General features: G+C 39.0%; 1 protein-coding gene across 2 annotated transcripts; it reads right to left on the reverse strand.

The window, feature by feature from the left end:
- Positions 1-44: 44 nt before the first annotated feature.
- ints8 (integrator complex subunit 8) lies at positions 45-14,369 on the reverse strand. Of its 2 annotated transcripts, none has more exons than XM_050034459.1 (28): positions 14,233-14,369; positions 13,004-13,142; positions 12,174-12,348; positions 11,026-11,166; positions 10,733-10,804; positions 10,524-10,575; positions 10,111-10,290; positions 9,886-9,993; positions 9,584-9,736; positions 9,175-9,275; positions 8,799-8,940; positions 8,136-8,206; positions 7,764-7,939; positions 7,484-7,614; positions 6,928-7,038; positions 6,418-6,622; positions 5,939-6,060; positions 5,299-5,483; positions 5,128-5,161; positions 4,979-5,038; positions 4,639-4,700; positions 3,820-3,938; positions 3,492-3,595; positions 2,663-2,713; positions 2,014-2,087; positions 1,866-1,930; positions 903-946; positions 45-260 (listed from the first exon to the last, which is right to left on the reverse strand). In XM_050034459.1, exons 2-28 carry the CDS (start codon positions 13,134-13,136, stop codon positions 144-146), a joined length of 2,988 nt encoding a protein of 995 aa, XP_049890416.1. In that variant the 5' UTR covers positions 13,137-13,142; positions 14,233-14,369; the 3' UTR covers positions 45-143. The 2 variants fall into 2 exon arrangements, with proteins under 2 accessions (XP_049890416.1, XP_049890413.1); XM_050034456.1 differs by having other exon boundaries at positions 12,162-12,348.
- Between the last annotated feature and the right edge of the window lie 1,100 nt (positions 14,370-15,469).

A 15,469-nucleotide genomic window follows, 5' to 3' on the forward strand; every position in this document is an offset into this window, starting at 1 on the left:
AATGATTTATTTTTTTAAAGAATTCATTCAAATGATTACGTGTACAAATGAGCAACTGTATTTATTCATAAGTTTATTTTCTACCACAAAATAAAATATACATTCCCACCTCCCAAAAAGTCTGACAGTGGTTCGCATGTCTCCTAGAAATACAGTTTGGCCATCGCCTGCAGGAATCTCTTCTTCCTCTTCTGTGCAGCCAGCTGCAGCACTTCCTCTGGGTTACTGGTGTTCAGCTCCGTCTGTCCAATCGCTTTTATCTGAAGAGAAGCCGAAAGTTAGGAAATTATTTCAGCCTCAGACAGCAAAGACTTTGCAGGTTAACCTTTTGCTTGATTTTGTTGAAAAGGTCTTTAAAAGTTTTTAGATGTCTATGATGCCTTTAAAACTTCTTTCAATATCATCTGAAAAACTCAAGCTGCGTTCCGGATCACATACTTAAACTTTCGTGTATGTATACACTTGGGACCATACTTTGTCACAAAATTGTGCCTTGGAACTTTGACCCTCTTGCTCGTATAACTGTCGCAGTCTATAGCATGGATTCTGAAGTAAAAAGAAAGTATGCAATTTGGAATCCAGCAGATCATATGGTTATCTGCTGTTCATATACATGAGGTTCATATACAAAACTGACATAAAACCACTTAACCATGTTTAGCCCAGTACATGAGTACTACAACCAAATTTGATATTTTTTTTTTGTTTTTTAGAGAAACCCAAGAGTTTGAAATGCAGTTGGTTCATTAACAAAAAGACTGAAGCTATTGTTGGTTCATATTAAACATGACAGATTTTTTACCTCCTAAATGGAATGGCAGTTTTTAGCTTTATGAATATGTTGGTGCAAAAACAACTTGACAAATCGACCTGATGTTAACTGAGGGGTTTAAACTGCTTACCGCTATTTGTCTCTTCTCTGTCTCGCCGCGTTTGTGGTGAATATCTATAAACGCACAGTCAAGGAAGAACAAAATGACAAAGGGTAGTTCAGATTTTTTTAAGTGGGGTTGTATGAGGTACTTATCTATAGTCAGTGTATTATTACCTACAGTAAGTGTAAGTCAGCATACCCCCAGTTTAGAGAAGCAGACAGAGTTACATCATATTCCAAGCAATGCACTGCTGTGGAGGGGGCAGCAGTAAAATGTATTTTAGCCAACTAAGAAAAAAAAAAAAAAATCAATCCGTTTAAGTGTACACTAGAGAATATTTTACCTCCTTACTAGAGAATATTTTCCCCTCTTTACTGTGTTGTCAGACAGTCTTTTCTGACTGGGAAATGAACTTAAACTTATCTATGCTCTCTTCAAAGCTACCAGAGTGCATTTAACAAAAACAGGTCTCAGATCTCAGGTCTACAGCTGCCTTGATCAGTTAGTTAATTGTAGCTTTGGTGAATTTGAACTTACCCTTTTTTTTAAAAAAAAAAAAAGTCACACAATACAAAACTAACCAACTGTGGCAGCAATAGACCAGCAACTCTGTGTTCTGCAAGGTACAATTACGGATTTTGTCAATGGAATCCAGTGGTTTTGACGGGAGCATAGATAACGGCTTTGTTCACTTGTTGGAAATTGCTGTAAATAAAATGAATGCTGAAAATATTCCAATTTTTTTTTTAGGTGGTTAAAATATGTTTGCTGCTGTCTCCATCCGCAGCAGTACATTGCTTAGATTCCATGTCTGTGTTCCAGCCTGCTTCTCCAAACTGGGGGCTTGCTAACCGCCATCTACTGTAGGTAATAAGCTAACTACAAATAACTACCTCATACAACCCCACTGCAAAAATCCAAACTATCTTGGTCCTAAAGGAAGGTCCTTATTTTCCCTCGTGAATCAGTACAATCATTAAGAGAGGATACGTGTGAGGTATTCTAGAATAGTGACGTCCCAGATGTAGTCGTAGAAAGAGTCCATGGCATCATGACTGTGGAGACAAAAAGATGCGAGAGATGTTCAGAGTATAGTGCTGATGGTCATAACTGTTGGGCATATCATTTCATGCTGTACCTGTTTTGTTCTTGAAGAGCTTTAAATGCGGTCATGTAGTCCACTTCTCTGAGAAACTGACAGAGAACAGCGACCTGATGAGAGACAAACTAGATTTAACACGGAACAATCACGTTCTTAGACAATGTGAAGTTTGCTGATTCTGTTAAAAATCACTGTATTTACAGCTTATACTATAACAAGCACCTTAAAACTATTTAACATTGACATTTTTACAAACACCAATGCATATTTCTAACAGCTGAAATAAACCTTTTTCATAAAAGACATTGTGACATGTCAGAGCAAGAAAGGCACAGGTATAAAAAAATTAAACTAATGATGGCTAAAATCCATTTAGCTGCATTGGTTTCACGTTCCTGGTCATGCATGCTGGCTCACTGTCACTCTCACTGGACACTTGAAGACAACAGAGTCCTCATTAGTGTTATTGGTGACAACTGTGCTTTTCTTTGTGCTTTGTTGTGTTTTAGTTAGCCTTCTGTAACATCTTGGCCACGGGACTACAGATGAAAAATACTCTCTTGGCTAATCCTTGCATTTTTATACCATGTGTATTGATTAATTTGCACCATCCCTTCTTGAATAAACTGAAACAAGTCAAGCTAACAAGTTAACTTTTAAAAAAGCAACCTGATTGACCTCTGACCTGTGTGTGGCAGTTCATCATTGAACAGCACTTGATCATCCGCTTCAGGACCTGCAAACAGCAGTGTGTTTATTAGACAATTAATTCATTGTAATATCTTTGGAGTACAACAGTGGACTAACAGCACATTCATGTGGTTTCAGAATAATCTATGAGGTCATATACACAGAAACATGGCTGACAGAAGTACATTTTCAGTTGATTATAAGAAACTTTGTATTAATTTTTTTGCTCACATGCAATTTTTTTAATATGGTATTAGGTTGTAATTGCTGTCCACATGGAGTGACCTAGATTAGTAACAAAAGCTATTCATTAGCATTAACCCTGAAAACATGTCAGGTAAAGCAATTTTTAGTGGTTTTAGGGAATGTACTGGTGCAGATACACGTCTGGGACAAAAAATACAACACACCTTTGTAGCATCCATGCTGTCTTTTACATTCCCACTTAAAGCTTATAAAACGCACAAGTCTGACGAACGAAATCCCGACTCGGGATATGGGACTATCAAAGCAGCAAGTCAATGTACTTTGAAACTGCAATTCACACTGACTAATGTACATTGAGATTCTCTCTTTTTAAACATTATTGTGATTCACTCAAAGGATATGTTGTATGTTGTAATTACAAAACAAATTTTAAGTTGCTTTGGATTAGATTTAAAATATATATATATATATATATTTATTTTTTTATATTTCTTGTTGCNGGATTAGATTTAAAAAAATATATATATATATATATTTTTTTTTTTATATTTCTTGTTGCCAGCAACTGCTGAAGAGGTGTTCATTGTGAAGTGTGTAATGTTTCCTGTGTGATCCACCTGGTCAGTGTAAACATCAGGGGGAACAGCTTTGGTGAAGAAGTCCGAGCACACAGCTCCGGCCTGGAGGTACAGGTTGAGTGCAGCAGAGTATTGATTGGTCACTGCAAAACAGAGGGAGACGTACAGAGGGTTTCAGTCAAACTAAGACATCTCGGTAACACTGTTTACAGTCAAGACACTGCTGATGTCATGAGCACTACACATCTGGACCTCTAAACAGTTTAATACAAAACAGAATTTCTGCAACTGCAATTTGACTGTAGTTTGCCTAAATCCTTCAGTAAGCATTTAAACTAAAGAAAAACAAAAGATTCTGGTGTCTTACCAAAGTAGATATCTGCCTGTGTGATGAGCCACGACTGGTTATTAGGATTCAGGGTGAGGGCATAGGACACCAGCTCTTTGACGGTCACAGCCACAGCTTCCACGTCTACTGCCTGTATGCTGGTCGACACACACAAACATCATATCAACATTTACTGGCTTGGTTTGAGACATCTTAAAAGGAACACTTCACCCCCCAAATGACCAGGTGTGAATTGATAACCCACCCCGTATTTTGTTGAATTTATGAAGAAAACTGTTTTTCTTGCAATTTATTTTTATTGATGAATCAAAGTCATAGGGGTACTTTCTGTTATTTTGTGACTTTGATGTTAAAAGTTTAAATTGGATTCACCAAGGTCACACAATAATACAAACAAACTACCAATAGAGGCAGTGATAGACCAGCAGCTTCCTTGTTCAGCGAGGTAAAATTACTGTTTTTGTCAATGGAGTCTGGCTTTAAAGAGAGCATCGATAAGTTTTGCTTTCCATGCAGTTCCCTGTTGGAAAGTTCTGTTTTGGAAGTAGTGACTATATGACTGGATAAATGAGACTTGGATTATACTGCACAAGTTGTGTGACAGTTTGTTAACGGATGTTTTGATCTAGTTTTGCTGTTGTTTAAACGCAGACCCCTATGACTTCAATTCTTTATGAATTTTCTCCATTTTTGGATTATCCATTCATCGTGGAGGCATGTGGGAAGAACAAAGTTTTCTTCACAAATTCATTGTAACAAGGGGTGAGTAATTGATATATAAAATGGTAATATGAGAAGTATTCCTTTAAGCATTTTATTAAGAAAAAAAGCTCTTACTTTGGAAGAGTGGATGGCCAGATGGAGAGGTGTTCTGCTGTCACTTCATTTACAATATCATCCTAAAGACAGAAAACAGTTGTTTTATCCATGAGCGAAATATGATGAACTGATTGTGATAAGCAGGGAAGAGAGCAGAAACTGCAGCACAACCTATGATCATGCCATGGTATTGGTACACTCACTGCACCATTGAAGCATTTTTTCCCGTCGAGCCAGCTGTTCATTTCCCCTTGTTTTGCTGTTAGACAATCCTCCGCCCACACAGCCTACATGAGTCTCTATAGTATGCTATCAGTGTTTATTTAATAATCTAACAGCTCAGAATTTGGAGACATACCCGCACTATGCTGTGGAGCCTCACAAACAGTGAGATGAGGGTTGTCAGCACCAGCGGCTCCTGTGAGAAATAAGAGGACACTTGTTACCTTTGCATCAACAGCACTTGTAATATATCCACAGTCTAAGTTTGATGTATGGAATACTTACTCTAAGCTTCTTTATGAAAGTGATGAATTTGCTCCTAAATGGGTTAGAAAATGAAAGTATACCAGAATGAGCATGACTCTTTATCATACATTACAATATAAATGTGTTGCAATGTTACTGGTCTGCATTATTCTCTTATTGTCACTGGTAGTAGGGATGGTTGCAGCATACCGGTACATGATGCCCATGGAGGAGTCTCTCTGTTTAATGAGGCCCACTCTGCCGTCGTTGTTCCGCTTGTGCTGGATGGACACACTGCAGATCTGCACCACCACGTCCCAAAGCTCCTTGGCTGTGCGTCGACACTCTTTAGGACCTGGGAGCTCCTTGCATGTTGAAGCCAGGAGCTGACCGAGCTATCAGAAGGAAACAGGAGGCACGAATTTATCAAGAGAAAGGGTCCATCGTCATAGAGTTTGTTCTGAACTCTAATTGAGCAACAACTGTTTCCAAATGTGTCCAAAAGTATTGTGGGAGCATGTGTATAAAATGATGCACAATACTTACAAAACAAGAATATTCCTCTAGTGGCATTAAATGACATTTGAGTTTGACTCTCAAAATACAAATCTCATGACTAAAATATGCAATATTTTATTTTTTTGCCACTTTAGAGCAGTGCAAGGAGCTGTATGCACAACTGATATGTTGTCATCTCATAAAATCATTGTGGATGTAAACAGATGCCTATTTACAAAAAGTACATATGAAGTAACATTACTATTCATTTGGAGCCTTGTTTCTGTCTACCTGACACGTGTAAGGTCACATACAAGGTGCAAATCAGAACTTCAGACAACAGACTTTTTACCTTGATGTATGGGTTGTTCATGACGAGAGATGGCGGCACCTGCAGAGTTAGATAATCGTTCTCCCTCCAGTTCAACATGAAGGCGACACACTCCTCTCCTACCACCTGACGCAGAGGCAGATCTGGAAACAAAGACAAGAACATCCTGTAATTTTGTGCATCTGAAAAGTATATGCTCATGTTGTTTACAATATTTTAGGTTGGTTTTCTAAAATGTCTTAACATTATAAATGATCCCTTATTCCAGTGCTCTAATATTCTACAGTGAGCAAGCTGTGATGCTACTCACACAGATAGGGTACAATCTAAATGCTAGAGTGCATCCAGGTGTCTCTTAAATATATAATTTGCCAAATAATTTAAAAAGTGCAGCACCAGAGGGAGGGGATTCACAACAGAGCCCAAGATCAGAAAATTAAAAACAAATTACAAGAAGGTAAAGACCACGTTACAACTCCACAGTGTCTCTATCCACTCACCGTGAATCCTCATTTCCAGGTATCCTCTGACCCTGCTGACCAGGTCAGGGGGTGGTCGCTCTTTGCTGCCCTCGGCTGCCATGGTCTCGTGTGCGCGGACCTCCAGCAGCAGCATCTCGTTCAGCATCACCTGCCTCAGCTTCGGGGAGAACTCGGTGACAAGTTCAAGGCAAGCTGAGAAAAGCTGCCTTGCGTGGGCAAAGTCCTGAGACGACAGGGAAATATGATCCCAGTATTAAACTGACACTCATTACATTGAACTCATAATTAAAAAAGCTGATGTTACACTTGTTGATGCCCTTATACCAATAGAGGTTTAAATATTTGTGGCTTGTTTCATGTTTTGGATCCTGTGGAATACAGTAGTCCTTCCACAGTGCCTCACGACAGAGAGATCAGACATTTTTACAGATAAACTTTTTGCCATTTTGATGCAGAACTAGGAGCCAGAAAAAGCGTTTCTTTTTTTCAAGTAAGTTAAAGTTCTGAGCCCTGATCATGCAAACACACCTTTATTGATATGCAGTGGAGTCCTTTGGCCATGAGGATGTAAACCAGGTCCTTTGTCAGGTTGTCTTTAATGCTGAGGATCACATTAATGTAGTCTGGAGGAACTTCCCACTGTGTGCACAAACAAAAAAGTGATTTTTTGACTGCATTATATCGGACAATGAAAATTACATTTTCCACAATAAGTCAGATTCATCTTAAATTCTGGCAATGTGTGAATCAGCTAAAATATATTCATATTGTAAGTTAATCTTAACAGGAGTGTTATTATGGATATCTACAGATGTTGCTAACTACAAATTTCCCTAACGTTTAAACAGTGGTTTACCACTAGAGAGAGCTTATATGCCACCAGTTTGAGAAAGAGAGAACTAGGAAGATATGACATTGTAACAAATGTTTACATTAATAAAATATGAAGTAAAACCAACTTGTATTTCTGGTGCTGACTAGTGAGGGTAGCAATGTTTCATTGAGTGGTCGACTGATAAAAATGTCATTGATATTGGCACTTATGTTTTATTTCTCTTTCAAGATCAGCTTGTTGATCCCTGACCTTACTGTTGACCCTCCAGAAGGGTCGTTCGGCCATGCCGTGGAGTTCGATGAGTATCTGTCTGATCCTGCGTGGCTCCAGTGAAAGGATGAGCTGCTGCTCCAGCTGCCCGATGTTGACACTTGCTGAAGCTGACACAAAATGTATCAAGTCACAAGCTTTCACAGACTGAAACATACCACTGACAGCTTTCCTGCTGATATCCAGCAGGTTAACAGACAACAAACAGAAAAACTGGATGTCACTGAACAGTATGTGCAGGAAACTCTCAGTGCTGTACCTGGAATGTCATAGAAAGAAGGCAGAGGCTTAGCGCTGAGGTTGATTGTGGACGATCTCTTCCTCAGCTGCTCCACCAGGACCTTCCTCTCCTCCTCCTTTAACAGCTCCATGAAGAGTTTATGAGATGACACCACAAACAGCAAAGACAGCTCCTCCAAGGTTTCACACAGAGTCCTGCAATACAGGTAACAGTTTTATGTCAAATCAGTGCTGTTTAATGAAGAGCTGGTGCGGACTGTGAAGATACTGCACAGTGATCTGCAATGATCACTATCAGCTGTAGGTTCCTCCATTTCTTTAGACTAAATAAACGCTTTTTGTCACTTTAGCTAGTGTGTAATTAGGTGACCCTGACTTTGCTCTCACTCACTTCATGAAAGTGGCCATATTTCTTCTCGATGTCTCAGACGGACGGTCCTTGTCCAGTGAAAGTGTGCACACCTGCAGGACAAAGATATGGTTATACTGAGAAAATGGATTGTATAGTACGTTTACATTATTTAAGGTAATTTGAGCTTTATTTAATAGTTCATATCAAAGAGTAAAGGAAAGATGGATACATCGGTTACAACAAGTCAGACTTAAATCTGAGTTATCCTTTGTATGTGCAGGAGTTTGTACACTTATCAGATGAAGCTCTACATCCCAAGCGTCAAGCCTCGATTATGCTTTCCACACTAACATAGGCTGATGCAGAATCACGATGAGAAAACATTTGGATCTTTAATACTCAGTGCAGGTTTCTCCTTGTGGCAAAGCGATATTCCCCCACACTGAAAAGAGGCAGTGTATTGAAAACTCAAATCTACAGCATGGTTCTCCTTTTCCTCCACCTATCTCTATCCACGTAGTGCTGACAGGTGAAAACACGCCAAACAGGACCCTGTGAAGGGGCATGTCTGATGGTGTGATGTCATTTTGGCTATGCAGACCCTTGTGTCCCTCACGAATGCAACAAGCATAAATCAAGCATTACTTACTCCTGCAACAATCTCAAATGACACACTTATTTGGAACATAGGAAGGTGAGTACCTCTAAAATGAAGTCCACCATCCTTTTACTGGGCTTGAGGAGAAGCTGCTGGAACCGCACACTGAGGACTTCTCCTTCTAAAGCATCACGGACGGCGTTGCAAACACACAGCTTGTAGCAAACCTCATCCAGGCTCGATTCGCTGCAGAGTGTTAGAAATGGTTGTTCATTGGATTAATAGAATAGATGTGAAACAACAATGTCAGAATGTTCTATAATCACCAGTACCAGAGGACAAACAAGTACTAAAGCAGCCTGTGAATACAATGTAAGCAGGGCCTTGTTTCAGTGCATAGCATATATCTATAGGCTTTGTCACACTGCAAACTGTTGTGTGTTGAAATGATTTTGATTATGGATTGAATTTTGATCTCACCCTTGTTGGACTTTATACAGGAACTCCCTGAGAACAGACCGTCTGAAATTGTTTGGCAAACTGCGGGACACGTTGTCTTTGATGAAGGCTTCGATGACAGCCTGTCACAGAGAGGAATACACGATATAAAGTACAACACATGTGTAACAGTGCTGATTGCCACCGTTCAGTCATACATCTTTCTGGTATCTCTCATTTACCCTCAGATTACAGCTGAAACCTTACTACATGCCAAATTACCTTGTAGTCCCAAGTGTATTTACGTATAACAAATCTTAAGCTTTAAAGGGACAGTTCACCTCAAAAAATGTTTCCTCTTATTACAGGTTAGAGGAAAAATGTGTTTGTTTTTTTTTAAATATTTTGGGGTGAAATGTCACTTAAAAGTCACTGCACCATGTGCTCTGACCTGGTAATTTTGCGCCCTGATCAGGCTGTTGATCTGATTGTAGGGTGTGTTCTGGGTGTCTGACGGGTCACTGTCTCCAGTCAAAGCTTTGCAGGCGTTCCAGTAGCCAGCCAGACGTTTCTCATCTAGGTGAACATGGACAGTTGAATCCAGCTGAAAAATAAAATATGATAAAAAATTTGATATAAGAATGTCACCGGTATGCCTAAGATCCACAAAATATGCAGGTGGCAAACTGTAGTCATTACAGGACTAACAGAAACAACTGGGGACATGGTTAAGTGATAAACAAGTAAGTCTACCTTTGTTAACAGTTCCTTTGTCCGTCTGAAGTGATCCCGAGCTTTCTCATAGGCTGTTTGGTCTGTGCAGCCTTGCTGGAAGAAAATACCTCCCAAATCATAATGCACCTGAAATACAAATTAGACCACTTTTGGTTTCAACACATGAGAATAAAATTTGTCTTTCTGTATGTAGTCTGGATGAATTGTACTTCAGAGTTATTTAAGATTGTGTTGTCCATTGACCTGACAGTGCAGCTCATCAGCGCTGATGCGAAGTCCTGCAGTTGAGGACTCTGTCTCTCCATTGGCAGCTGCATCAGCAGCCAGCAGATCCAGAGTCCTCAGGGTGTGAACGTAGAAGTCTTTCTTCAGCTGCAGAGCTCCTTCCAGGACACTGATGGAGTCGGTCGCCTGCTCTTTCAGCTGAGAGCGTGATAAAGAACATTTCATTTAAGCTACTAAATAATGTCTTAATGCTTACTTGAAAAGGTGACATAATGACATGTTTTTCACCCAAACCTTTACAAAATTATAACTATCCGGCACATCGACATGTGAATAAAATGTTTATACAATCAGCAATAGTTTTAGAAAGTAAATGGCATGACAGCTTTTGAGGATTTCCATGTAATACATCAAAAAATATGTTAACTCACCACAGAGAGGATGTTTTCAGTCATCTCTTTCTCCTGCTGCACAATACTTAACCTAGAAGGCAAGACAAGACTCACTATTGTTTTGATGCCACTCAAACTGAGCACTGAAAAACTATTTGAATCTCTTTTTTTGCGAAGTTAATTTTGTTCAAATAACAACTTGATCCAAATCAGACGGTGTTAACAGGAAGGGAAGGAGCAAAATTTACATGTTCATCTGGTGAGGTCCCGGTTTGGTCTGTTTCTCTGGAAAGCTGCTCAGCACGATGGTTCTGATGGCCCTTTGACAGACATAAAAACAAATTAACACAAAAGACAATTATAATCCTTTGTTATTCTTTCTTTATACGCAGTTCCTTCTTTTCATGTACATCTAATTCTTTGTGACCAATGCAATCATTTGAATTGATGGTCACTGCTGGTTAGCCAGGGTGTCTTACTACTTAAGCTGGTGTGTCTGGTCTCAGTGAGTTTTGTGTTTTTTCCTGGTGATCTTACTTACCAACGGTTGTATATGATGACAGCCATGGCTGTTGTAGGAGGCAGAGTGGACAGGTCCAGGTCCACATGTTTCACCCCTGGTGGCACTTTGCTCACACACAAGAGCTCGTTCAGTAACATATTTAATACTGGAATGGTTAAACTGGCAGGGAAGAAGGAGAGCTCATTACATGATGCTTATATCTGTATCATTTGATAGAACAATTATTACAGCCTCCTTATTAAGTAAGGAGGAAATCCAGGAAGAAGAAGGTTATTTAAGTGTGGGAGTGGCCTATTTGAATCCCTTTTGTTTGAGACCATGCTGCAAGGTGAGTGTGTTTGCTGATCCTGTAAGTTTATTTATCTCCTTTAACTTTAGCTTATATTGGAGTTATGCTATGTAGCGTGTGAAATAGAGTATGGTGAATGTGCTAGGAAAGGTAGTATCAGCACTGCTTCTACCTGGAGCTCGCATGTACGGAGCCTGGGTTTGGTTGAAGGTGGCAGTGCTGCTTGGGCTGAGAAAGCCATGTGTAAGTAAGGTAAAGGAGGTTATTGGGTTGGTGCGGGGAGCAGTGAGACCTGGCATTAGGGGAGTGTCTCTGGGACACCAGAGATCACTGTCTAGCCTCCTGGAGGTGTCGTGGAACCAACTAGACAAAACACCAGTGAAAGGAGGTTCCCACCCGATGACCCCAAAGACATGTTAGTTATCACTGCTCACTGGTTTGTATAGTTAGGCCTTGCCATAATAGCTTATCATAGGGCTTAGGAGGTGATTCACTGAGTGCTGATCCTTTTCTAGAGCACAAACTTCTTGTGTTTATTTGAATTATTCGATACATCTTATAAGACATGCAGAGACATTTTAAACATATAATTCAGTCTGCTCGTTAAAGCAATTAGGCCTTAACCCTTCTGGAATGTTGGGATATTACATAATTTAAAAGGTAACAGTGTTGGCTGAAAACCTGCAACCTCAAATTTCACACATTAACTGGAGGTAAAGAATTGCATTGTTCTCTACAAAATGACAAGGTTCTGCAACCCTGAAACCCCTTTTATACCCTCTAAATTGACTTAAAAGCAAAGTGGAAAAGACTTAAAAAAGCATGACTGACTTCCTCCACAATATAAGTTTAAAAAGGCGCTTACACACACTCGTACCCTTTCTCAAGAGCATCCAGATCCCACTTCATGTGAGCAGCTACTTTCAGCGCCAACAGCTTTAGCGTGCGATTTCTGCGGTTGTCTGCTGGAGGCTGCACTTGATTCTGCTCGTTCACTGAGGGTTTGGACGCCTGCTCCAGGAACTGGACGATCAGCTGCACTGGTGTCGGGTCTGTAGAAATATATAGACATATATATACATATTAATAAGCACACAGTCTATTCAGGTGTCCACTCAAAATGCTGATTGAATTCTAGGTGCACCACAAATATCACAGTCTGGTTACTTGATGTTCATGTTTGGCCTGATACCCATAGGAGTGAGAAAAATTCACCATAGAATAACAAAATTGACTGCCAAATTTGTTTTTGAACAATGTTTTTGAGTGTATTTTCCATTCAAGGATGCTCATTATGCAATATACAAAATGAGCTGTTAACTATGTGAACGTGTTGTTAAAGCAGAGTGAATAATTTACATTTTATTTAATAAATGCACTTAACCTATAAGAAATGGCGATGGGACTAAAGTATTTCCTTAAATAACCCAACACAAAGCATGACATATAGATATTTGCATCTAAATGACTAAATGACAGTGTCATGAGCACATGCTGTTTTAGCACATGTTTAACTCACTGAGACAAAGGGGAATAAACTGTATCACAGTTGATACAGTCCAGATGTGTACTCAAGGAGGAGGATCAATATCAACTGAGCTATATTTGAAATATTCTTCACTCTGGTTATTAATTATTACATTAAGAAACCACTACAAAATCTACCACAGGGCAGAGTATAATAACTGTTAATAACTCTGTGCAGACCTGGGTTTGACTTCTGCAGGTGTTTCTCCAGCAGGCTGCCATCCAGGAGGAACTCAAACCAGGACGTCTGAAGAGGCGTGCTGGGCCGACTGCTGGTCACAGCAGCCACCCGGTCCACTGCCTCCACACTCATCCTCCCCTGGTGAGCAGTGGCAAAGATTTAAAAAACAGTGTTATCTTTACACACAGTGGCCTACAGTAAAAATTAAAGTTGGATTACCGCTCTTTGTCAGCAAAATTTAATCAAGCAAGAGTCCTGGAAGAAAACACTGAGTCAAGGATGAATACATATCATATGACACATAAAATCAGTTTACCCATCTGGTGGAGGACTACTGAGCCTCGAAAACATCTGACCGTAAAAATAACAGTAATGTCTTTTGGGGCTCTATAGGAGCATGGTCTGGTCTGAGAAAATGACAGTGACAATATATATTATACATAATTTTTACTGTAAAATTCTGTTTAACATATAAGAATTATAGCGTGCAGTGCTTGTTTATTTTTCTGCACCAAGGCAAATTCATCCTGTGTATGATCCTTATCGTTAACTTTTTGGCATGTGTGTATTTTTAACTTGCACTTTTTTGTTAACCTTTATGACACCTATGTTGATCTGTTTACATTGTTGAATTTATGTACTTTTGGTTTTTGCACTTTCTTGATAATCTTTACTTTTAATATTTGGTTTATCTGCACTCAATATATTTGCATTCGTTTCCAATTTGTGCTGCTTGCTGTACAAGAGTCTCCCTCGGTATATCATCTTATCTTAGCTCGCGTATGTAAAAACCTACTTGGCAATGAACCTGTTTCTGAGTGAGATCAGGATTACTTGACAGACTTTTATAAAATGTGTATTTTCTGTACATATATTATTAATTGTATTAAAAGTGGTTACAGAAGCACATCTGCTGCGCATATTAACGTTATGTTACCCCGCTTGGTAGCTACTATTCAATGATAAGTCAAATTTCAGTAGTGGCCAGGGGAGGTTTAATCTAAATAACGTGTAGTCCCGAGTAAGCGGGGTTTTCAACTTGTCCTCAACAGGATTGGGAACATGACTGGGTCAAGGTGGCTCGAGGCTACCAGTGTGTACAAATCAAGCGCACCCCTTCCACCCATTCTCTGTTGTATGCGGAGCTACCGTTGTTTTAAGCTAATATTCTAGCTAACTAGCTAAACTCTACAGCCGTGCCCTGACTCAGAGGGACCGATTAGCTTACCTTAACAGGCCAACAGAACAAGTAGAAGATATCTGACCTAAATTTACATAAAGAGCTAAAAAATAAAATCTGGAACAGCTACATGGACTGTTTGGTTCTCACATATTTCATCTTGCAGTTCAACATCTCGCCGCAGCATTTCCGGTTCCGCTTCGTCGAGACTCACCGTGCGCAGTGTTTGCGCATATTTATACTCCGAGGAGGATTTATTAATCAATCAAACAAACAAACATACAAACACAAGTATTTTTAGTATATGCAAGTTACCGTCACGGTAGGTAACTACAATTTTAAAGCACTTGTTATCTACTTGTGTATTTACATTTTTACTATTTACTTCGACTCCACTACATTTTTTTTTTAAATATTTGGTTACAAGTTATTTTGCTGATAAAGATTATTAATACATAATATAAATCAACAGATATATTACAGATTAATTAAATATGTAATATAACTTAATAATTATTCAATAATTACTTTAATATTTTGATGCTTACACTTTTGTACCCTTATATGAATAAGAGTTAGAATGCAGGGCTTTTACTTGTGAGTATTTCTACACTGTAGTATTGCTACTTTTATTTAAGCAAAAGATCTGAGTACTCAAAAAATCCCTTGCAATATTTTTTACCTTGTGCACATAAAATAAATAAATAAAATCATCGCTAAGGACTTCAGGAGGTCTATAGTAAACTGAAAAAGAAGTGGATATTGGAATATGGATACTGAGAAATTGCTATTTTAATATGGACACTGAGAGAAACAAGACTCCAATTTAAAGCATGGATGGGGAAAGTTAGGTCCTGCCATCCCACAAAGATGTTCTCACTTTGGCTCATTACACTTCTGCAAAGACTGAGGTTGGAAGGAGCTGGTAGGAATTATGTGAAGTTACGGTTACCATATTCTAAGTATTTATAATAATAATAGAGCTCTGGTATTTTCCATCCCCATAGTCCTGTAAAAAACATCTAATCAAACAAAAAAAATGCATGTGAGCATAGCATGAGAATGAATGGCCTTAACATTTAAAATCGCAGAGGAAAAGATGTCATTAAAATGGAAATTTAAAATGACCAAAGGACTCAAAATAAAAACTTATGCTGTTCTTTAAATAAATAAAGCTTTCTTTTTCTTTACCTTATTCCCTCCCCTTAGCACAAAAATATGACATTAAAATGGCATTTAAAGCATAATAAGCATGTTAAAAATTCTCAACACAAAATGGCAAACA

The sequence above is a fragment of the Epinephelus moara genome, chromosome 22 (genome assembly GCF_006386435.1).
Source record: "Epinephelus moara isolate mb chromosome 22, YSFRI_EMoa_1.0, whole genome shotgun sequence".
Taxonomy (NCBI): domain Eukaryota; kingdom Metazoa; phylum Chordata; class Actinopteri; order Perciformes; family Serranidae; genus Epinephelus; species Epinephelus moara.

Bases quoted from the DNA above. Each gene is read 5' to 3' on its own strand.
- ints8 (XM_050034456.1), bottom strand. From the start codon at position 13,136: ATGAGTGTGGAGGCAGTGGACCGGGTGGCTGCTGTGACCAGCAGTCGG. The intron at 10,291-10,523 runs GTGAGTTAACAT...TCACGCTCTCAG, and splicing joins CTGAAAACATCCTCTCTGTG to CTGAAAGAGCAGGCGACCGA. The intron at 5,484-5,938 runs GTAAAAAGTCTG...TCCTTCTGATAG, and splicing joins TGAACAACCCATACATCAAG to CTCGGTCAGCTCCTGGCTTC.